The sequence below is a fragment of the Scomber scombrus genome, chromosome 24 (assembly GCF_963691925.1).
Source record: "Scomber scombrus chromosome 24, fScoSco1.1, whole genome shotgun sequence".
Classification (NCBI taxonomy): Eukaryota; Metazoa; Chordata; class Actinopteri; order Scombriformes; family Scombridae; genus Scomber; species Scomber scombrus.
Genome location: NC_084993.1, coordinates 12548455 through 12570863, shown reverse-complemented (window position 1 = coordinate 12570863; position 22409 = coordinate 12548455). Strand labels below are relative to the sequence as shown.

Here is a 22409-nt window from a genome sequence, read left to right as displayed (position 1 = left end):
GAGGCCGGCCTGCATCTGAGAAGCCGTCAAAGTCAAAATGGATTTTTAAAGCATATTAAAAAAACAGGCACAGTTGACCAAAGTGCTGAACGGGCTTAAAATACCCAAATAAAAATATATATAAAGGTAAATAACACATATGAATAAAAGAACACAATAAACATAATAAAAAAAGAAGCGGCACAATAGGAGATGAAGTCAAGGGGTCAAGCTCAACCTGAATTGAATTGAATGCCAATGTGAGGAGATGGGACTTCAGCAGTGACTTAAAAGTTTCTAAGGTCTGAGGAGTTCTTATGTGACTAGATGAACTGTTGGAGAGATTAAAGACAGCCACTACAAAGGCTCAATCGCCTTTTTTTTTGTGCCTGGATATCAGAACATCCAAGAGCATCTGGTTCTTCAACCTGAATCCTGTATCTGGAGTATGAAGATTCAGGAGTTCTGCTAGATTAAATGGTGCAAATACCTTTGATGCCTCTGCACTGTTTGATACATGATAACATGATCCTGTGATCCACAGAGGGAGCAGTCAGGTCTGAAAGCACCACAATAACAGAGTTCCCTCAATCAACAGTTAAGGAGAAGATCATCAAAAACTCTTAAAAGAGGTGTTTCAGTACCAAGGCATGGTTTAAAACCAGACAGAATTTTTTCATAAATGCCATGATTATCTTAAAACTTTAATCAGAAAAGGTAAATTAAAAATTGGCCTAAAGTTAGAGAGTCCAGATGTTAAAGGCTGCAATACAGTGTGTTTAAAAGCTGCTGGAACACACTCTTAAATTAGGCTGTATTCAGACCCAATCAGGGATTGCACCACAGATTTGTGTGGCAGTGTGTTTGGATGTGGGTGTCTTTGTTCTCTAGAACGTAACCGCTGTGAAACAATCAGAAAATAACCTTTTATTGATCTGATTCACTGGCTTCTCATTACCTCTCACTCTCTTCATTTAGTCTCTAGCTTGCTTCACCACAGATTCTCTTTCTCTCTCGTCTGTTTTAAAATGAAGCCGACAGCAAAGTCTTACATTACAAAACCAGGAGAAATGGTAGTAACATCTTTGTACTCCTTCATGGAAGCTCTGATCATTCGGATTGCTGGCTTTGATTGGCGGGTTGCGTTTCAAACAAAAGTTGACTCTTGGTCTGTATGAGGCTTAAGAGAGGTGTCCATCAAGACAAGAATATTTCACCCAACAGTATTAAAAACTTTTTTTGACTACACGAGAAGGAATATTGCCAAGGGGGCAATTTGTATGCCACAGAAGCTGAACTACATCTGATAATAGGGGAAAAGATAGGCTCAAAATGATGAAAGGCAGCTGGGCACATATAAGGGTGCAAGGCAAAATAAGTGGGTGAAGACCTCCAGTAAGAGCAGAAATCTTGTTGATGAAAAATGTAAGATACTTTGGACAATACAAGCTGTATCAAAGGGGCGAGTTGAAAGCATTGAAACGAACCTGAGGCCAATGACTGTGACTGTAGATAAAGTTAGAAATAAACTCTGATTTATCCTTTTTAAATGGCTCTGGTATTTTGATAAGCGGCCCCCGTCAAATTTCTAAGAAGTGCGGATAGTAACATTCAGCCATGGCTCTTAAAATGGTTTTGTGTGTTTAGACCAGACATTCCTGAACTAATCCAAAAAAGGCCATGTGCCTGCAGGTTTTTGTTTCAACCAATCAAGAGCACACAATTTGACTAATCAACTGTCTGAAGACTGAGATCAGCTGATTACAATGAGTCAAACCTGGTGTGCTCCTGCTTTGTTGGAATAAAAACCTGCAGCCACATGGCCCTTTATGGAATAGTTTGGGCACCTCTGGTTTAGATCAAAAAGGAGCAACAATATCAGCAATATCTGTGCATGTGGAGTCAAAAAAGGGTGGTAAGCTCCTCAGCGATGAGATCACAACAGCTATCCAGGTCTATTGAAGCAATAGAAAACTGCAGCGTAATTAAAGGTTGATTGCATGCAGGAGCAGAAGTTGCTCATAGTTGCCATAAGTGCCAGAAAACAGGAAAGTAAGAACAGGGGGATGAGTCAAATCAAGTCAGATCAAAAGAGGTGAGGATCAGTCACACAAGAAGACATCGGGTAAGTCTTAAATCTCACCAATACACCTCCCTGCTTTCCCCGTCTTTTAAAACGTTTCTTACAGAGGATGGTATAAGGTCAGCGATACAGGGCATGCAGGTATATCTAGAGGGAAGGTTTGTAGTCTGGTCTCCCAAATCATGCTTTGACAACATCTCTTGCAACGCTCGTATATGAAGAAGTGTTTGGCGGTCATAAACGAGTAAAACAGAGACATCTCGACAACATAGACAAAAAACAATAAGCTGAACAGATGTGACAGGCAGCTCGCTGTACACACTGACACCATATTGGATTACTCTACAGGGCGAGCTAACCTCTTCTCTCCCTCCTGTCAGACCACAATTCATCCAAATCTCCTAAAAAGCTAATTATGAGGCCTGTGCTGATTTTAACTCTGACATTCATAGGAGACCTTTGGTGTAGCCCAAACATTTTAAAGTCAATTATATTCTGCACAAAGACATACTGCAGTTTGTTTGGACTTGGACAGAAACAAAAAAGAACAAGGGAACAGAGGAAGACAAACAGTATCCTGAATTAAGAAAAAAAAAACACACAGCACATAACATAGAGGAACAAATCTTTTAAGCAAACCAGGCTTATTGACTTAAGACATTTACATTTGACTTGTTCCATAATGAAGTGAAATGGTGGTAGGTTAATACCTCACCTTTAGAAAGTCATGAAAACATTTGCACAGTCAAATACTGTAGGAGCTCCAGCATGTGACAGATCAGGTGTTAAGTGCTAATAATGCTGAAGCAGATGTTGACCACAGAAAAACACTGAAAACCAGGCCAATTATTTTTGAATGACATTTTAAGAAATACACCCATTCACTTTTGTGTTAGATGAGAAAATCATACCACTTGTTATATCTGTTTGATATAAGGCTACAACCTGCAGCCCATCGACTTAACTACGTGTAAAAATGACAAATTAAGGTTTTTATGAGAGCTATATGCTGGATTCTTTCTTGTCCAGATTCACTTACAATCCTCTCGGTGTTGTCATCACAGTGAGGTTGCCAGGTAACCACTGGAGATTGAAAGAAGGACCTTCCCTTGAGACATACTGTGTTTCATTGCAAAGAACAAACAAGCAGCAGGGGAAAACCATTCAAAGTCCCCCCCCCCCAGTCAAAATGTGTTGTTTTTTTCCTTCAGTTGGATGTTTGAGCTTTGCTGTGCAGAGTGATGTATGGTGACACTAAAAGGCTGTTGGATGAGAAAAGTTTTTCAGTTCTCACCTTCAATCTAAGTTTAAGGTGGTTGCATATGAGCAGGATCCGTAGCATCATGACTAGTGAGAATGGACTTTACAGTAAATAAGGAGACCAGGAGTTGACCTTTTGAAATAACCAGTATTTGCAAATGTATAGATTCCTTAAGTATTATTCAGCTATGCTATTTCTTTTTGGATAACCTCAGAAGCCGGAGGGAGTGCTACACCTTCAGCCTCTCATTTATATGGATATCTCAGGTGCCATGACCCAACAAACCCTTAAGCTACGACTCATGAAACTCCTTCTAGCTTCCAGTCCCTTTGGGCCCTGTGGCTGTCAGATTGATTGACAGCATCCCACAAGGCAACTCAATACAAAACCTTACTGCTGGATCAGTCACCGAATGAAGTTTGTCCACGGATTAGTCAAATTACGTTTCATATTTCATCCGCCACGCTATGAAAAGTGCTAAAATTACTTCCTTGGGAAGACACATTGCCAAATTTCTGACATTTTACTTAAGCAGACATGAAAGCCAGTAAAAAATACTGAGGTACTTAAAAAGGCACTATCTCATCTTTTCCATGCAGAGAGGATGAGAACTGAATCATAACTAAAGTAGCACAAGCAATGTTTTCAACAAACAAACCTTATCAACTTCAGTATTTATAATAGGATTTCAACACAACATAAGTTTGTCCAAGTCAACATTGAAGTGTTCTCTGTATATCCAGAGCCTGATTCCTCTGGGCCATAGAGCTCCAGCTGTTGCAGGCCTTTACTGAGACATTATAGGTTTTAATGAATATGAATGAATGAGGGTCAGTGGATCTGTCTGCCAGCTGAGGAAGCAGCGGGACCATCAGGGTTGAAACAGTCCATGGAGGAGCTGCTGTGCTTGGCTGCACTGAGGGCAAACACCCTGGCTGATGGGATCTACTGAAATCTTCCTGTTCCTTTTTGGTTTATAATAGTGGTTAACACATTTATTCTTTCTTTATAATAAACTCAAAGAAAACTCTACTATTCGACACATTCATATATGGACTGTAGTTATATAACACTTTTCTACTATTTCGACCATTCAAACGCTCTTACACTACAATCACATTCACTCATTCATACACTGATGGCAGGAGGGCGGCCATGCAGGGTGCCAAACTACTCATCAGTGGGAAACTAACATTCATACACACACTCACACACCGTTGGCCCAACCATCGGGACAAATTTGGAGTTTAATATCTAGCCCAAGGACACATTGACATATGGACAGGAGGAGCCAGGAATCAAACAGCTGATTTTCCTATTAGTGGACGACCCGCTTTACCTCCTAATCCTCAGCTGAGCAATAATTGCATAAGTAGTCTATTCAAGCCAGGTGGATAAAATATGTACATATATCGGTATTGGCATCAGCAATTGGACAAAATTAGTAGATTTTTTGCTGATATCCGATATGCTGATATATTCCAATATCGTACATTCCTAGTAAATACACCATGTTTATTAAGATGTTTATCTGTGACATGGTCTAACGCACTGTAACAATAACAACAAGTAAAGAATAATGTCAAAAAAACTAATCAAATATCAATTAGACTGAAATATCTATGTAGGGTGTCCTAATGTCAGCTACCATAAGCTACTGGTCATACAGATCAAGCAATACTGAAGCAGCAAAATCCTTAAATGTGCTGAAGTGAGTAAGGGTTTGTTTTGTTGCTAATAGATTCAACATTTCATTTATAAGAGTAAGTTTGTCTTCTTTTAAAAGGAATACATTCTTACTTGAAGAACCTTTCCAAACAACATCCAAACAGCAAAAATCCAAAAATGGGTTTTTATCTATTAAGTCTGTGGCATCTGTGGAACTCTGGTGTGTTCAGAGCAAAGCCTTTTTTTTTTTTTTTTGTCGACTTTAATCACCATCTAATGCTGCTTTGATGCCGCACTGAAGGGCGCAGTCATCTCTGGAAAAAAAGTAAGCAATCTCGACCCAAGGATCTGCAGGCTTGATCTCAAAAAGCCTTCGGAAGCCGAGAGGCATGTTTGATATTTTCAACGTCTGTGCCTAAGAGCTGCCAGTGTGTCATCTCAGTCTGATTTATAGTTTCAAAGTATGGCAATTTTAAAAATAATCCTTTGTCTTTATTTCTGTCAACACACACATTTTCTCACATTACCAAGGCTCAAGCGGTATCCCCTGACTACCCCTGTTGGCTTGCGGATTCTCTAAGGGAGCTGAGCCAACGGCAGGCGGCCTCGCACCACCGTGTCATGCGGTACAGCCTCAGAGATCACCATTTTCATAATGAGGTGTCAACAAGGATGACGGATGAAGTCTCTCCTCTCTTCCTTGGTCAGGACTCCGAGGTGCAGACGCTTTGGCAAATGGAGGCAGGAGGAAATCACAGAGCAGAGGAAATGTGGGAGATGTGGGCAGCGTGACTGAGTCGAATGTTTTTCCATTTCTCCCATTAATAGAGACACCAGCTGTGACGCAAGCGCAGGGGAAGTGCCACCGTCGCAGATATTACTGCCAGGATCGGCCTGAACTGTTGATTCCTCAGGTCCTCATAATCTAATTCCCACTGAGTCACTGTTGTTGATTAAAACCTGATGAACACACTGGTATACTAACATGGTTACTTCTAGCGGTGGGCCAGTAAAATTATATTTACTGTCAATTGAAGTTGTAACTGTAGATTTGATCAGCTTGTATCATTGCTACTGCTGCACTGGTTTGCATTACTACAGGGTTTTTAAATGTCACCATGGTTCAGATCTCTGTTGAGAAAACAAGATCTTTCTTGAACTATGCAGTCCTACATAATGGAAACTCAGCAGATTATTAAGTTTAAGATTTATTACGTTTTCATATTATTTCAGTTGACACAGTAGATTCCCAATATGTGGTCAGTTCATCCAAATAACAGCCATGCAGATGTTGTCGGAGCAGCTTCCGACATCAGCTGGCCATTTCAGTTGTGTGATCCAATGAACTGCTCTGGGTTGCACCAATTGTTGATAGTTGCTTCTTAGAGTCATGTTGTAACTTATCTTACCGCTGGCTCTAATGTCTTCATAGCGTTTTTATATCTCGACAACGACAAACAGATTCGCTGTCAACAGTAAACTTTACGATATATTCAGTGAGTGATAATAGTGGTGGGGCGATGTGTTTTGAGGGGGATATGCTGCCCCCTATTGGTTTGGACCACATTGTTTTAAGGCACCTTTTAATGAAAATGAGTAACAAAAGTAAAGTTGCGTTCCCCTGCCACAAGGGGGTGGAGAGCCAGATATTGAAAGAATTTGATTGGAAGGTGAAGATGAGGTTCGTTAGGACTATGCTTGGTTTTTAAAAACAATTTGACAAACAAATGTTGGAGAAACTGTGGTATAGTTGGGATCATACTCATATTTTCTGGGCCTGCCCCATAATACAAACATTCTGGAAAGACATTGAGGAAGAACTGGACTGACATCCCCCTGGACCCATTACTTTTCTTATTGGAAAAAGCCCCTGCACCCTGGTTTATCATTAATCAGTACTATATAATGCATATTTTATTGATGATTGCGAGAACAATGATTACTATTAACTGGATGAAGCCTAACCCTCCTGCGATAGTGCAATGGGTACAAAAAATCACACATGTCTATGTGATGAAACATATGACAGCTAAAAATACCTATAGTTATAAGGAAATGGACACCTGTTATTTTCTACGTTGGTTAAGATCTCCATTCTCTATGTGATGTATGGACCTATGGTATCTATTTTTAACCATATGCAGTGTTAATTTATATATAGCCTACATATGTGTGGAATGAAGCCTAACCTCAAGGGGATTTTATCTTGTACAGTTAAAATTGCCTGTTAATGTTTATAAATGGTAATAAAGTTTTTTTTTAAACAGTAAAGTTGCAAGTATTGAAAATACCCTAGCTATTCAGTCATTAGTAACATATCTATGTATTTTATTTCATTGATTGCTACGTCATTTGAATTTTAAGATTGTATATTTGAAACATAACATCAGCTTGATGAGACTACCCAACATTATATAAGGTAATTACAACTAGCTACCAAATTAAAATGCTGCTTACAAATGAATGGATTAATAATAATTCAACAGTATAATATATGCTACAATACAATGTTGAAAATTAGTACAATTACTTTTGATTCTTTATCTACATTGCTCTGAATGCACTGCAGTCACTGTGAATCATAAGACATACATTACCACTACATGTCAATCAAAATCTAGAATAATGAAACCTGCAGCATTACACGGCCAGATACATTGAGACTGAATCCAGCTGTGCTCTGATGATGACTTTACTTACATTACGATAATCGAAACGAGGCGAGACTTAATCAAATTAACCAACCAATTATCAGTGTGAATGTAAACCTGAGGTGTTCCCAGTGTGAAGTGTGCAGGAGCTGCTGTTGTTTGATGCGTGGCGCTCACTCTTCTTCACCCTTTCAGGCAGACTTGTAATAGAGTTGGGTGTGCAGCTGCGTTCAGTAATTCGATATCCAGTCGGGTATTCCTAATTAGAAAACCGTTCTGATGTCGGGATGGAGAGGAAATGCAATGTAGATTCATGAATAACATTTAAAAGCTTTCTGAGAGCCACGTACATCACATTCCTACTTTACATACAGCATATACATATTCAGAAATTAAAGAGGAAATCACTGTATTGCTGAGGTTTTAATAATGATCATGTGAATGAATGCCGCACTTATCATCAGTTATTGGTAAAATCCCTTCATATGCTGCTGCTACCACGAGCTAACAGTCCATCTTGAGTATTGATTTATTTGTCAGAGGCCACAAATCTTTCCTTGTGGGCTCTTAATGTTGTAGCAAGAGACTTTTTACTGTTGTTTCATCTGTACAGGCTGAGCTTTGTTTGTCCCCAGTGGCTGTGGCTTGTATTAAAATTTAATTTGATCTAACTGACAGACATATTTCTTATGAATCAGTGTCAGATGAGATACAGTAGATAAAATCAGCTTTTGTGTGTGTGTGTATGTGTGTGTGTCAAGGCCTGGTACCCCAAGCAAGTGACAAAATTAAATTCATTCATTGTTTTTAGTGTTAGTCAGTCACAATAGATTTCCAGCTTCTTTCTATTCTCTCTGCAGTCCCCTTGACATTATGTTGTTAGGATTTTACATCATTCCATTCACTAAAGAGTTATTGAAGGGAGTAAAAGAGTCCCAAAGCTTGTTACCCAATGGGAAAATTTAACTCCAAACAGTTAACTTTAAAGACACATTTGTACCATCCTTCTGTACGACTGTCTTTTGTCTGTTTATACTCTGACAAACAAGGTTAAATATAAGTGGATAAACTATTGTAGTGCGTCTGCACTGTTGAGATAGTTGCTTTCCATCTCAAGTATGCCTCACAGTGCAGCACTTGAATCCATTTTTCCTCTCTCTAAAACTTTTAAGTCTTTTCATGGCTGTTTATGTGAAAGTTAGAAGGAGCTAAATGTTAATGAAATTAAAAAAAAAAAATCAGCTCTAAAAAACCATCAGATTAATAGCAGCAATTTTCACTGATGTTAATTTAAATTTTTATTGGGTTCCCATGCCTATTACTGCTTTTAAGACCCATGCACGAACCATCGATCACAGAAATAGATTTTCTCCAGAGGGCATCCCCCATCTGTTCAGCAGAGTCTCACTACGCTTGTGGTTAAAGTGAGATTCTCAAGGAAACATGTAACAGTGTAATGTTGAACTGTCTTTTGCTGGTCGGCTTGAAACGACCCCAACACATTAACATTAAGAACCAACACGGAACAGAAGAGAAAAAAACGCTCTCTGCCAAAGATGAGACCATAAACCTGCAATCCTGACACTACTTCACACTTCCCTCTGGTGCAGGAAATTAATGCATGACACTTGCCAAGCGCAGCAAGCTGTTAGTCCTGGCTTTAGAGACGGCTAGGACAGACAACACAAATGCCAAATGAAGTAGGTAAAGTCCAATCCCATTACTATTAGCTCCCATTACACAGGCCGGGCTATTACTTCCTGCAGTAAAAGTGCAGCTGTGTGTTAATCCATTCAGCAAGCAGAACATTGCGGGGACAGTAGATTCCCACAAGTTGTCATGTTGGGACTCTATGTTTTGTCTTGAGGCACTGACATGGAAAATCAGTACATGTGTGCATTTAAATATCCCTACATGCCACGAAGGGTTTCGTTCCCATGCACTCCATGCTATATGTTCCAAATTTGAACTCTATATGTAACCACCCCCTCTTCCTTCTCCACAGTTCTCACACCAAGTCAGTGTTTTTAAAAAAAGGAATATGTCAGATTTGGTGCCATAGACACTGTTCCTTTCACTTCAGTTACTTAGCAACTAAATGACATATCACGCAAATAAAAAACCTGAGCGCTCAGCGGTGAGAAAACTTCGAGGACATCACCCGTGATTGTTGCGATAAATCTGTCTCTTCCGGGGATGTCGTGTTCAAGGTAGGAGTGTTGACCTCAAGATTTTCCTCCCACGGTGGAGCATTAGCAGTTGGTAGCACATCCTTCTTTGGTAATGGAAGTCATTAAAGCCATCAAAGATCCAAGTTGCAGGACAACAACGACTGCTCGGTTGTCATAGCTTCATCTCGGTACCCTCCGACGCCAATTCATCAGGCTGGATGTCACATCACCGACGTCCTTACAGCGCCGGCCAGGAAGATTAATTGGGTTAACTAGAGCAAAGGAAAGTTTTTTTGTTACAGTCCCCTGCGGGCTTGGATTTCACATTTCCTCACAGTTGGAACTGAAAAGCAATATTTAGTTTTGTGCTTACTTTTTACTTTAATATTTGACTCCTGGGTGCTATAATAAAGATTCACTTCTGAGAGGAAACAGAACAATGAGAACAGATACCATCAGCCCACTTGAAATTCAACAAATACATTTGGCAACAAGTTTAGCCTTAAGTTAATCTCTTTTATCCAAGAATAAAGACACAATAAGCTTCAAATACAGTATACTGTAGATTTTTAGATCTTTAAAATCATAACAAATCCCTCATTTTCCTTCTTTCTTTTTCTCTTTCTCCATCTCTAAAAGGCGACCTTGCACAATACACCTGTCACCAGTATATCATCCTGCAGGTAAAACTGAAAAGCTTTGATTACGTATATATCTGAATTAGTCTCCCAAGACATGCTTTTACGGCACCTTTCATCAGTGCGCCATGTTTTGCCAGCACTGGAAGGTGTGAATTGCACAAGAAGGGAAAAAAAAGAAAGAATAATAATTCATGACCTGAAGGCTTGTATAGCTCACGCTGCCTTCCTTTACAAAAGCACCCCATGTGTTGAGCTGGAAATACCGATATATGTTCCCTGGATTCTGGAAATGGGAAACATTACTTAAATGATGCATTGAATCAGCTGCATAGCAACATCTACAACGGACAATACAGGATGAAATGTTGCAAATGTTTTTTTCCCCCTCTTAAGCAAAGGTGTATTAGTATTACCTTTCCCTCTTACTTTATGTTGCATGTTCTTTTGGACTCTAAACCAATGAATCCAAGCCTACACAGATGAAAGCAGTTAGACACATCAGTTTCAACCCTCTGATCAGTCCTGTGTCATGGATGAAGGCAGCTTTCTCTCCGTTTTTGCAGCTTTTGTTGCGAGCCAACGTGGGGAAGAGGGAAGAGAAAGATAAGAGGAAGAGATGTGCTGTAAGTGGGGATAGACCATTAGGAATACCTGGTAGAGGGGTTGGAAAGAAGATAAATGAGCTGTCTGTGTTTGTCTGTTGGGGGGTGGGGGGTGGGGTGGTTGAGGCAAGGTACAACACAGAAGCTGCTGCCATTCACTAGACACTCTGCCGTTGACTCCCATTGAACCCCTATGGCGGACAGCAGCCATGACAAATAGTGTAGAAATCTGCAGCCTAATGGCATACAGAACAAAGGCTGGTTAACACATTGTTGACACATTGTTGGTGTTAGCAGTGCAGCACTGTAGCCTTACAGATGTTGAAAAGTTGAGTAGCACACAGACTGGATCATTACGATGCATCCAGGTGTGTGGCTGGTTATGGGCCTGGCTGACACTGGCCTGGTCAGCCAAGTTTGATCAAAACACATTTTGTATCAATAAGTCTAACAAAATATATATATGATGAAATAAATAAGTATAAATGTGATTTATCGTTGGCTCAACATGTGTGATGAATTTGTCCTTTGATCAAAATGGAACTGTTGAGATAGGTTTTTAGAAGGTCTGCAGAATGCAATTAGTTTCTCTAGTTGTGAGATGCAGACCTTCCTGAGCTGCCTTCAGCTGGCTTTTCAGGTGATGTATTATTTGAACAAAAGTTGAGGAAGAAGCCAGGCCGCTGCCTCCATCGACCCAGTCCACTCAATCTATTTATTTGTGTGTCTGAACCTCTGGGGAAAACCGCCAATGTTTCACGGCTCCTGGTGTCGCCAGCAGATATCAGGATTACGGATACCTGGGTAAAGATTCCTCTTGTGCGCAGGTCGTTGTTTACAGTCCAATTAGCAACCTGTCACAATTAGATGACATTTAGGCTTATTTCTCTATATATGGATGAATGAATTTAAACCTGCAGTGTGGAACATTTACATATAAATTAATGCCAGTAACATTCAAGCCCATGCCAAGTGAGTTCCTACAATGCTGATTAAGCCTGTCACCACTAAATAAATCTATCTGAATTTTACAGAATACAGAGTTTATAAATCTTATGAATGCCATTTGGTTGTTAATCATGCTGCTCTTCTAGACTCTCTAAATGTTAATGGGACGAATGGATCAAATTCCGGTCATTATGCAGCAGATGTGTGATTCTAAAACGATTTATCCACCGTGTTACAGCCACAACAGTAGGTTACAGTCAATGGTGTACTGTGACCATCAGGCATACTGGGACAAACCCTGGTGGACTATTTAAAAAAATACATTCTCAGACTGGTGAACCAATAAAACATATTCATTTTTACAGTCATTCCGGGTGCTGCAAAGTGGGTTGCATGCATGGGTCACGCAATCACACCTGAGCGCCCCCTTCACTCTCACTGCCAGAAACGGGGAACAAGAGTCCCGTATTCCAGCTTCAAAAAATAAATAATAATAATATATCATTGTCAGATACCAGCTGATGTGTTTCGAGATTGCATTTCAGCCAGTACGCTCCATCACTTTTGCTCTCCACTATTTACCTGCATGCAACCAAAGCCCGCTCAAACGTGATTGGTCAATACCACTCTTATCCCGTTGCCTGCAGATATCTGTTTATAGAGATTAAAGTCCACCAGACTAATCACCCCACAATGAGGTCAGATCAGCCATTCATTCCCTGGTGGTGTAGCAAATTTCTCCCGGTCAGCCTGGTGCAGGCTCACCCATAGCTATATGAAGTAGGAGTGATGTGAGTGCTGCAGTCTCCCGGTGTATCCCAACCCCCAATTTATGTTGTTGCAATAATAATTTTTTTTCTATCATGTGCAAGCTGGTAGGGTAAAAAATAGACCCTGTGAGTAAAGATATAGTGTAGCGGGGAAAAGATGCACGGTTCACAGACCCGGTTGACACATGCTGATTAGAATTGTCTCCGGCAGCCTAACCACTAAAAACTGTAGTTATCAATTTGACAGGACAGACGAAACTCTCCAGAGGAAACTGCATTAAAGTTTTAGCTTCTAAAATACGTTTTTTTTTAGACAGCTCTGATGGAGCTCAGGATTTATCAGGAGGATGGCAGCTTTACTCCTAACGATTAAACTGAATTGTGATCGCTTCGAGCATGTAATAAACTTAAACATTTTTCCCCCCCAACTGAAATCCTGTTCTTGCGGCTATGGGTTCATCCTCTGATTTATGTGCCATTTATGAAGCACATTCACAGCTAAGACTGGAACATCAAGACGCATCTCATCAAAATGGTATGGATCATTTTCTTGATTCAAAAAGAGAGGAGAAGAGAAGGATGGAGTTTTTTTTGTGATGTGCAGATTTGGTTTTGTCATGAGCTGACCAATACTGAAGCAGTAATGTCTGTAGGCTATAATGAATGCATGCAAGTCAACACCTCTACTGTCTGGGTTTATGTTTAATTTAATAGTGTGTGTTGTACAGCTGATGTGCAACTTGTTACATTCTGCCAGGTCCATCTGTTTGTGTTTAGTTCTGTTTTATTTTGAAATATTCCGTCTTGTGTCACTGTTATCTTTACTTCCTGTGTTTTTTCAACCTTGGTTGATTACCTCATCTGTTTCACCTGTCTTCACCCACCTGTGTCCACTTTGTAATTATTCCTTGTGTATTTAAATTCAGTCTTGTGTTCCATCTTGTTGGTTTGTCCGTGCCCTGTTCTTATCTGCTCTCTTCAGTTAAAACTGCATTTTAGCGTCTTTTTAGATTCACATCCTGAATAAAGACCTGAAGACTGATGCTCTGTTGGTTGAGTAAATTGGATAGGAGGTGTTTTACTGTTATTGCCTTTGTGATGCAGAACTAAGTAAACTGCTAGCATGTTTTTTTAGTTTGTTCTTTTTTTTTGTCTTCTAACTTTTCATTAGTCAGTTTTTCAAGAAAAAATGACCCGCCGACTTTTGTATTGGCCCACCCACAATACAATCTCTGTCTACTCCACTGGATGTATCACCAGTATCTATGGGCATGTGTCGATCAAATGTAAACTGATTATGGTACACAACAAAGGAGGGTAGACAACTTAAAGGGACAGTGTGTAGAATTTAGTGGCATCTAGTGGTGAGGTTGCAGATTGCAGCCAACTAATACCCCTAACCCTTAACCTCATCCTTCCAAGGGTGCAGGGCAGTGTTCACCAACTGTCATATTTTTTGGTATCTCCCCACTCTAACACACCTGGTTCTAATAATTAACTTATCAACGAGTTGAAGCTTGTCAAGGGCCTGATAACGAGCTAATTGTTAGAATCAGGTGTGTTAGAGTGACTACTGGTGTAGGGGAACCTATGGTGGCCACAAAAAATGTGAAAGGTCCTCTCTAGAGCCACTGTTTGGTTTGTCTGTTCTGGGCTACTGTAGAAATATGGTTGTGCAATATGTCAGGCTCTGTGGAAGGGAACCCTCTCCCTATGTAGATATAAAGGACTCATTTCAATTGCAAAACCACACTTCTTATTATAAAAGTGATTTTACAGTAATAGAAAACATATGAATATTTTACTCCATTCCATGTTCCACTAAATGCCACTAAATTCTACACAATGCACATTTTAAATTAAAAATCAACCCTGGAGATATTATTTTCTCCAAAATTGAATATATTACATTTTTGAAAATGGGATTATAAATGTAATGGGATTCATATATTTATTATATAAACATAAAAGGAATGGAATGTAAAGTTTTGCAATTCCCTATGCCCATTACAGAGAGCAGCCTTTTTCTCTGATATCCACTACATCAGTAAACAGCACAGCTATGATTAATATTCAGGGAACGTGGCGCATTTCACTGCGCGCTCAGACTGTGTAAAATATTTAGAAAGCCTCACGGTCTTCTGCACCGCCTGAGAAAAAACAAATGCGTTTCTGTTTTTCACACAGGGCAAGACTGACACCTCTGAAGGATAACTTGGGGAAAAATAGTTATTTTCTCAGTTTTCTGGTCCAAGACGACGATTAAAGTTGTGGCAGGGTGAGTTGCTATAGCGATGACTCCAGAGCGTTCAGCCTCTCTTCCTCATCCCGGTCCGTGAAATGGGAGTTTGAACTTCCTCACTGCTTCTCGGCCCCCGAGGGATTTGATTCAGACTGGAGTGTATTATCTGGGGGAAGCTGACTTGCTTTTGTTTGTTTTATTATTCATCTGTCTTTTTCATGTTTGAGTGCTGAATACTTATTCACAGTCCAGCTTGCTACAGCTTGAGACAGTGGAGAACGACTAATTATTTATCACCCAGAATATGTCTCATTTAGTGGACTTATTTATTCATATTTTACCAGAAATCTCTTTATTCACTGGTGTAATCACACACACATGACATAAAGATTATCATATATTCCCCAGTGTTTATTTTTGTTAAATAGTGGACATTTGGCATGAAAAATACTGTATGTGTAGCTGGTACCCATGAACCAAAACCATGAAAAACAAGACTGCATCATAGCTAGTAGATCATAGTGGAGATAAAACATCACAAACATCAATAACCTCAGATTTAAAACCTCTCACTGACACGAGGTCCTGTTTTGAACTAACAGACAGTTATATATTCTATATTTTTTTTACAATATCACACAAGCAGGCACCAGATGAGGCAAAGTGTTTAAAGAAAAAAAATGAGCAGACCTGCAGACTGCTCTGGTAAACATGTACAGTATAGACACACAAACACACACACACACAGCTTCACCATCAGGGAAGGATTTCCACAGCTAATAAGAGCTAAATATATATTTATTTATTTTTTAAATCACCTGCTGTTCAGCTCAGCAGTTCTCGGTGTGTTCTGCTTTTTTTTTACTCCCCAAAGCTGCGACTTTAATTTGACACACATGTTAACACTTAAGATACTCCCTCAGAGGGTGTTAAGAGGCATCTTGAAAAGGGAAAAACCTTCTCTTTCCATAAGTCAATATTTGAGAAGGAAGAGGTGCAGAAAAAGCTACTAAAGAGACCATGTTCCCTTTTTTTTTTTTTTTTTCTTTTCTAGGATGTGTAAGGCAGAGGAAAAAAAATTCACATGAACAGCAACATATAAAAACAGACAGCTCACGTGAACTGTCAAACACTCAGGTGCAGAACCTGTCGACCAAAACCAAATATATCTCTGTGCCTGGGGCGAAACCACGAGAATCACTCTTTGCAAATATGAATTATTCTGCAGAATAACACAAAAAAAAAAATCCAGCAGGCGCACATTTTACTCCAGGAAGCCATTATAAATAATTGAGAAACAACCTATTCTAATTTACTTATGCTTTACGGGCGTTTTGCTGCTGGGTGCAACATCTTAAATCTCCAACTTTCAAGAACTATGAGAAAAGCAGCTTTTGTTTGTAGTGCTTTAAGGTAAGCTGAAGGTGCGCTGAAGGTTTTTTCCTCAGAGCGTGTAATCCTTCATTTAAAGGGAAAATCCTCAAAATTAGAGTTTAATTTACAGGCTAATTATAATGAGCAGCCTAAAGAGCACATAATCTTAAGGCTGCTCTGCATGTAGAAACTATTAAATGAGCCGGAATGTTTTTTTTAACTCGACATCAGTGATATATTGCTGAGATTTGACATTTATGCGTGACAAAATGGCATGCCAGGTTTTTTTTCTTTTCAAGAGAGCACATGTGAATCATCACAACTATGAAAAGGGTTACTATTTCACTGCCAGGAAAGTGACATTCATGAAAGATGACACTGCAGTTTTACATCATGTGCTATCCTGATGATCAAAATTTGATCCAAACTAAACAGGCAAGCAAGTTTCGCCACCTTTTTCTCTCTCTTCTCCGCGTGCCGCCCGAAGCACCTAATGGGATTCTTATTGAGGGAGGTAAAGATAAGAGAGAAGCAGGCGGTGCACACGGTCCCATGCCTCCTCACTCTCATTTCAGTTTCAATTTGCGCCGTGCATTGTTTTAGGGACACGGTCAGAATTTGATTTGTCACCCCCGGAGAGGCGTTTTTTACATTGTTTTTTTTAGGAGTCTGTAAACTTTGTGTGTAATGGTAAAATCAATCCTTCTCGTCGACTATTTGTCTCAGGAGATTTCACACTAACTGCGCCGGAGGCTTGCGATAGTGGAAATGCTTTATGTAGCCTCAGAAGAACAGTGAGACATTTTAGGATAAAGCACTCACACTCACTTTCTTGCCGAGAGTTTGATGAGAGGATCGATATCACTTTCTGACATGAGAGCGGTATCTTATTTTTTGGCCTAACTATACCTTTAAAACTCATCCCTGACTTTTCACAAAACACACAGTTTGCTATATGTTTCAGTTTTGTCAACACTGCACACAAAGAACTGATACCAATATCTTAAAGGTGAAGAACTTGTTATACCTCTAGTGTGCTGAGTAACAAGTAGCTTGACTCTAAAAGTAAGTGAGCAGCTCTGACACTGGGTGGTTTGCTCATTTTAATAATTCACATCCAATTCTGCTAGCTTGCTGGGATGAATAGTAAAAAAAAATATAAAATTTAAGAAAAAATACATTTTCAATCGCAAATTTTCCCATTACTTTTAGTTTAGTTTAGTAAGGTCATCCAGAAGTCTTTGCTCAGTTCATTCATAATGCAGATGACCAGAAACTGAGATTCATTGCGCGAAATATACAAGCCATGTAATATAAAATGATATCAACTCTGAAGTCTAGGCTTATTATTCATTATTCATCTTTCCCTATAGGTTATTTTGCATACTTAACCACCACTCTCATAAAATGATTCAACTTAAAAATCAGATTACATAATGTTCACAAACCATCCACTGAATACACATTTAATGTAAGGTGAAAAGGTGCCCAGACATTCGTATTAATAATGAATAATTCTACAAGGTTCTCCAGCATAGCAGGAGCTAAAAAATATATGGAAATCAATCATTGTCTCCTGCTTTAATTACAGAAGTATATACAGAGTGAAAGCTGCCAGACAAAGTGTTCACAAGCAAAGCTCTGTTGGGGATTTTGATGTGCCAATTGAGCCAAACTCACTGACACCTCTGACACCACCTGTAAACTGCTCTCGGACAGTGCTTGCGCCTGCAAATCTCAGCTGTCACCCACACGCTATTGTCATTCATGTATTCATACGCCCCTGCATTCAAAAGGATCAAAAGCGGGGGAGGCGGGTGAGTAGGGAAGTCGATGGGAAGGGGAGTGCGGGGCGATGGGAGGACATGAACAAGAGGAGCAAACTTGAAAGTGATGTCAAATGACAGCACTAAGCTTGCAAGGCACACCATATGTAGGTTCTGTCGTTTGAGTGCTGGCAAATTGATAAAATTACTCAGTTTTATATCTTCATGGGGTGTTAAATTATTCACTGCAACAGTATCATGTCCATAATTTTGCCAAACCGACTGAATTTATGAATTAAGTAATGAATCATTTCCATGGAAATTTGGATTTGTTCATGAACATCATGTCATCAATATCATATCTATCAATGGACAAAATCAGCTTACCTTATACCTCTTGAATTAAAAAACTCTGCCAAAGATTAATGTTACACATGATATCTATGTATGATTTGATGGGCAATCTAAACCTTGTTCTCTGCCCCTCGCTATCTGTGTCATACAGAATTGGAAAATGTAACTCTGGTAAAACCAGGTAGAAATGAGTTTGCTCAAACTGTAATAAACACAAAAGCTAGCCCATTGGATTAACTGATCCAAGGGGTTTTAGCTGTAGCTTAACAAGTTGGCTTATTTTCAGGCGACTTGTTGGCTAACCAAACAGCTCTCTATTCATCTACATGAGCCAGTTTGTTTTAATGTGTGAGGGTGTGGGTTGATTTAGCACGTGTATTCGCTAGAGACATAGTCGCACGACACATCGTAACTTAAGAAACTGACTGACCAAGCAGCTAGCTTGGCTACCCTGCACACTGCCAAGACATAGTTTTAACTTGTAAACACAAATAGTCATTCTTACATTTTGGTCTTCATTTGATAAAACAAACAACATAAAATAATTTAATGAGCTTAGTTAGCAGTTTTTTTTTTTTACCGTTTACTAAGCGGCTGTTTTCCGCTGCTACAAGTCTCAATGCTACGGTAAGCTAAGCTAACTGGCTTCAGGCTGTAGCTTCATATAATGGACATGTCAATCTTCTCATCTAATTCTCAGCAAGAAAGCAAAGAAGTGTTTATCTCATAATGTCAAATTATTCCTTCAACTTTTGTATTTGTTTCTGTTTTATTCCTATTTATTATTTAACTACTGCTTAACTTTCTGCCCAACCATTTCATTGTGTCTGTTTTTCTTCATTCTCCTTATTGTAGTGCAAATTGAGCAACATTCTTTGTATGACAGATGCTATTTAAATTGGGTTTGTTGTTATTAAAGAATTGAAGGGCTTGGATGTAGGGTGTTATCGGGGCCATTTGTCAGTTTTACAAAGGTAAAGCTTTGAGTTTTGCGCTTCGGGAGAGGGTCCCTGAGAAACACCTCGTTAGTCTATACGCCTTGAAACTGGGGGGCTTTGTACTTGGGTAATGCTTAGCGTAATTGGCAGCACTGCAGCAGAAGGCTGAGCACATAAAAGACACCATAGAGATAATTGAGCAGGAAAGGTGAGTTTGACTAAAGCACTTTTCTGAGCACAGGGGCAGACTGGAGCAACAAGCAGGTGCGATCAGTCTTTCATGGATGAACAAACTGCACTATATTCTACCAATACACACACCGATGTTAATGTCTGCATCAGTATTCCACATACGTTTGTAGCACCATTGACTGCACATTAAAGCTCCATGACCAAGCCTGTTTGTTGACAAGAAAATTGCCCGATTCTACACATTCTACGCTTTCCTACTTATGCATGCCAAGCAATAAGGCAAAATTACAGAGTTAAGATGTTGTCTTCAAGATGTTTATGTAAAGATGCACCTGCTTTGTCAGCCTGAATCACAAAGTGCTGTTGTAGGAGGGTCAAGGTATACTGTTATTACTAAGGTGCCAACGAAATCTGAATTCATTTTCGTATTTGGATGTTTGCTGGAAATTGACTTCACACACAAAAGGTGATGAGACATTACAGAATAAGAGTGAAACACTAACACGGAACTTAGTAAGAACTAAGTCAAGAAAAGCTGGACTAACCGTGGTCCTTTTGATATCTTCTGGTGTAGATAGGATGTGTTAGTATTCAAATATTTCATACATTTGGGATCCAACATAGCAAAAAAGTTGGCCTTCGATAAAATAACAGATAGAGAAATGTCCAGAAGGAATAAGCGTAAACAACATTAAACAAAAGTAGCTGAAATCCATACTGATTCATTACTTTAGTTAATGAGTCCTCATTGTCCAACAGTATGTCTCCGTCAAAAATAGACCTTCAGCAAGGTGAGAACATAAAAGCAGTATTAACAGGAACACAGGATTCATATTTTCATTTCATGTCTGTCTCAGCCGGCGAACAATCTATCATGACAAACAAAGCCACACAAAGAGCACAGGCACTTGATGTTCTCTTCAGGATGCGACAAAGCGGATGCTGCCAATTAAACGGGAAAAAAGGATGTCACCGATGTGAAACACCGTTTTGCCCACCTCCCATTCTGCGACCATGCACACAGAATATGTGTGAGACCTTTTAGAAAGGCCTCATAAACAAGGGCAGGGATTTTACTCCGCGCATGACTCATAGCATATTAAAATGAAGAGTGAAAAACAGAAAATTGGAAAAGAAATACAGATGGTGCACAGTAACTGCTGCACGCCAGCCCCTTGCTGCGACCACCTAGCTTTCCTCCAGGCTCAGCAGTTACCGGTGGTGCTGACGGTGGTGTAGCTGAACTTGGACATGGAGGTGGCCATCGATGTGGCCATGGAGGTGGCGGTGATGCCGTCTTCTCCTGCCTCCCTCTTCCTGCACCACCAACACTGGCGGCAGAGCCAGTTGCGACAGCAGCAGGCGAACGTAGACAGCAGGGCTTTGCGGAAGCGCATGTTCATGAAGCAGTAAATGATGGGGTTGACGCAGGCCGAGCTGTAGGACAGGAGGTGGATGAAGGAGATGGGTGCTCCGGAGAGGGCTTTGGAGGCTGATTTTAGATCAAAAGCCTTCCAGGTATTGGCTGAGTACAGCGGCATCCAGCAGATGAAGAAGAGTGCCACGATCACCATCAGCATGCGTATAACTCTCCTCTTGGCCTGCAGCTTGGCCTCTGAGGTGTTGCTGCGAGCGCGCTCAGTCTTGGCCTGGGCGGCACCAGACGAGGCAGAGAGGGTGGGGAGCTCCACAGCAGAAGTGGGCTTTTTGGACACCTGGATATAACAACCATCGTCATCATCGTTTGCCCCCGCAACACCCCTTGCTACGCCGTTCTTCTGGCCTGTGGAGGGTTAAGACAAAAGTATAAGTGAGGGCAGTTTGACTGACATGTTGAAATATTAACAGCACAAAAAACTCACTAAATGCCTGAGATGGGATTTCATTATTTTGCTGCTTGAGCACAGAAACTACATACCATGTTTAATAATAGAACAGAACTGAAGGCTTTTTCAGAACGTCTCAACCTTGATGAATCACACTCAAAGCTGGACTCCATGGAAACTGCTGCTCCCAACGCACATAGTTACAACAGCAGTTATATTTCACCTGAAGGGAACATTTCTCATCATTTACATTCCATGCAGCTATACTTGAGAGTTTTTCCCTTTTTCTATGGAAAATACCTGCTGGATGGGCCATTGAGAAATTCCAAATAGGCATGAAAACAAGTGGATCGGGTTTCACGACAACTGAGAAGAATGATATTTTTGGATATAACAGGTGCAAAACCTGTGGGTAGCACTAAAATATGTCGTTCTCTGCCTCAGGCAAAAAATGCTAATCTCCCTTTGCAGGTATGTTTGTCTACGCTGCGTGAGAACAGAGCTTGTCTGTGTCTATTCTAAAATGTGACTGTTAGTATTAGAAATTACACAACTAAAACAATATGAGATACATTAAAACATTAATAGATTTAAATGGAATCGCACTGTTACAGTTGTCATATTTTAAGGATATTTATTAGACTGTTTCCCATCTTTTTTACTGTAATTGACTGCTGCTTCATATAAATGTCTATAAAAAGTGATATATATGTTTTTGTGTACAGTATGAGTTAAAGCAATAGATTTATGATGGATCTCACCAGTGGTCTCTCTGCTCTGGCCCAGCTCAAACTGCATGCCTCTGTAGAGCTCTCTGGAGATCAGACCGTAGGCTATAATCATCACCACTCCCGGGACGAAGAACAGAGTGATCAGCAGCAGGACATACCTGGAAAAACAGCCAGAATGAAAAGAAAAGGGAGTTAAAAAACACATGGAGAAA

At 40.0% G+C, this 22409-nt stretch overlaps 1 protein-coding gene across 1 annotated transcript in view; it reads right to left on the bottom strand.

Moving 5' to 3' along the window:
- Positions 1-20845: 20845 nt before the first annotated feature.
- Positions 20846-22409, bottom strand: part of cckbra (cholecystokinin B receptor a) — a 31582-nt gene continuing 30018 nt past the window's right edge. The window contains exons 4-5 of the mRNA XM_062414665.1: positions 22228-22355; positions 20846-21423 (exon numbers count right to left, since the gene is read on the bottom strand). Of these exons, the coding sequence (XP_062270649.1) occupies positions 20846-21423; positions 22228-22355 (706 nt within the window). The remainder of the gene's footprint in view (positions 21424-22227; positions 22356-22409) is intronic.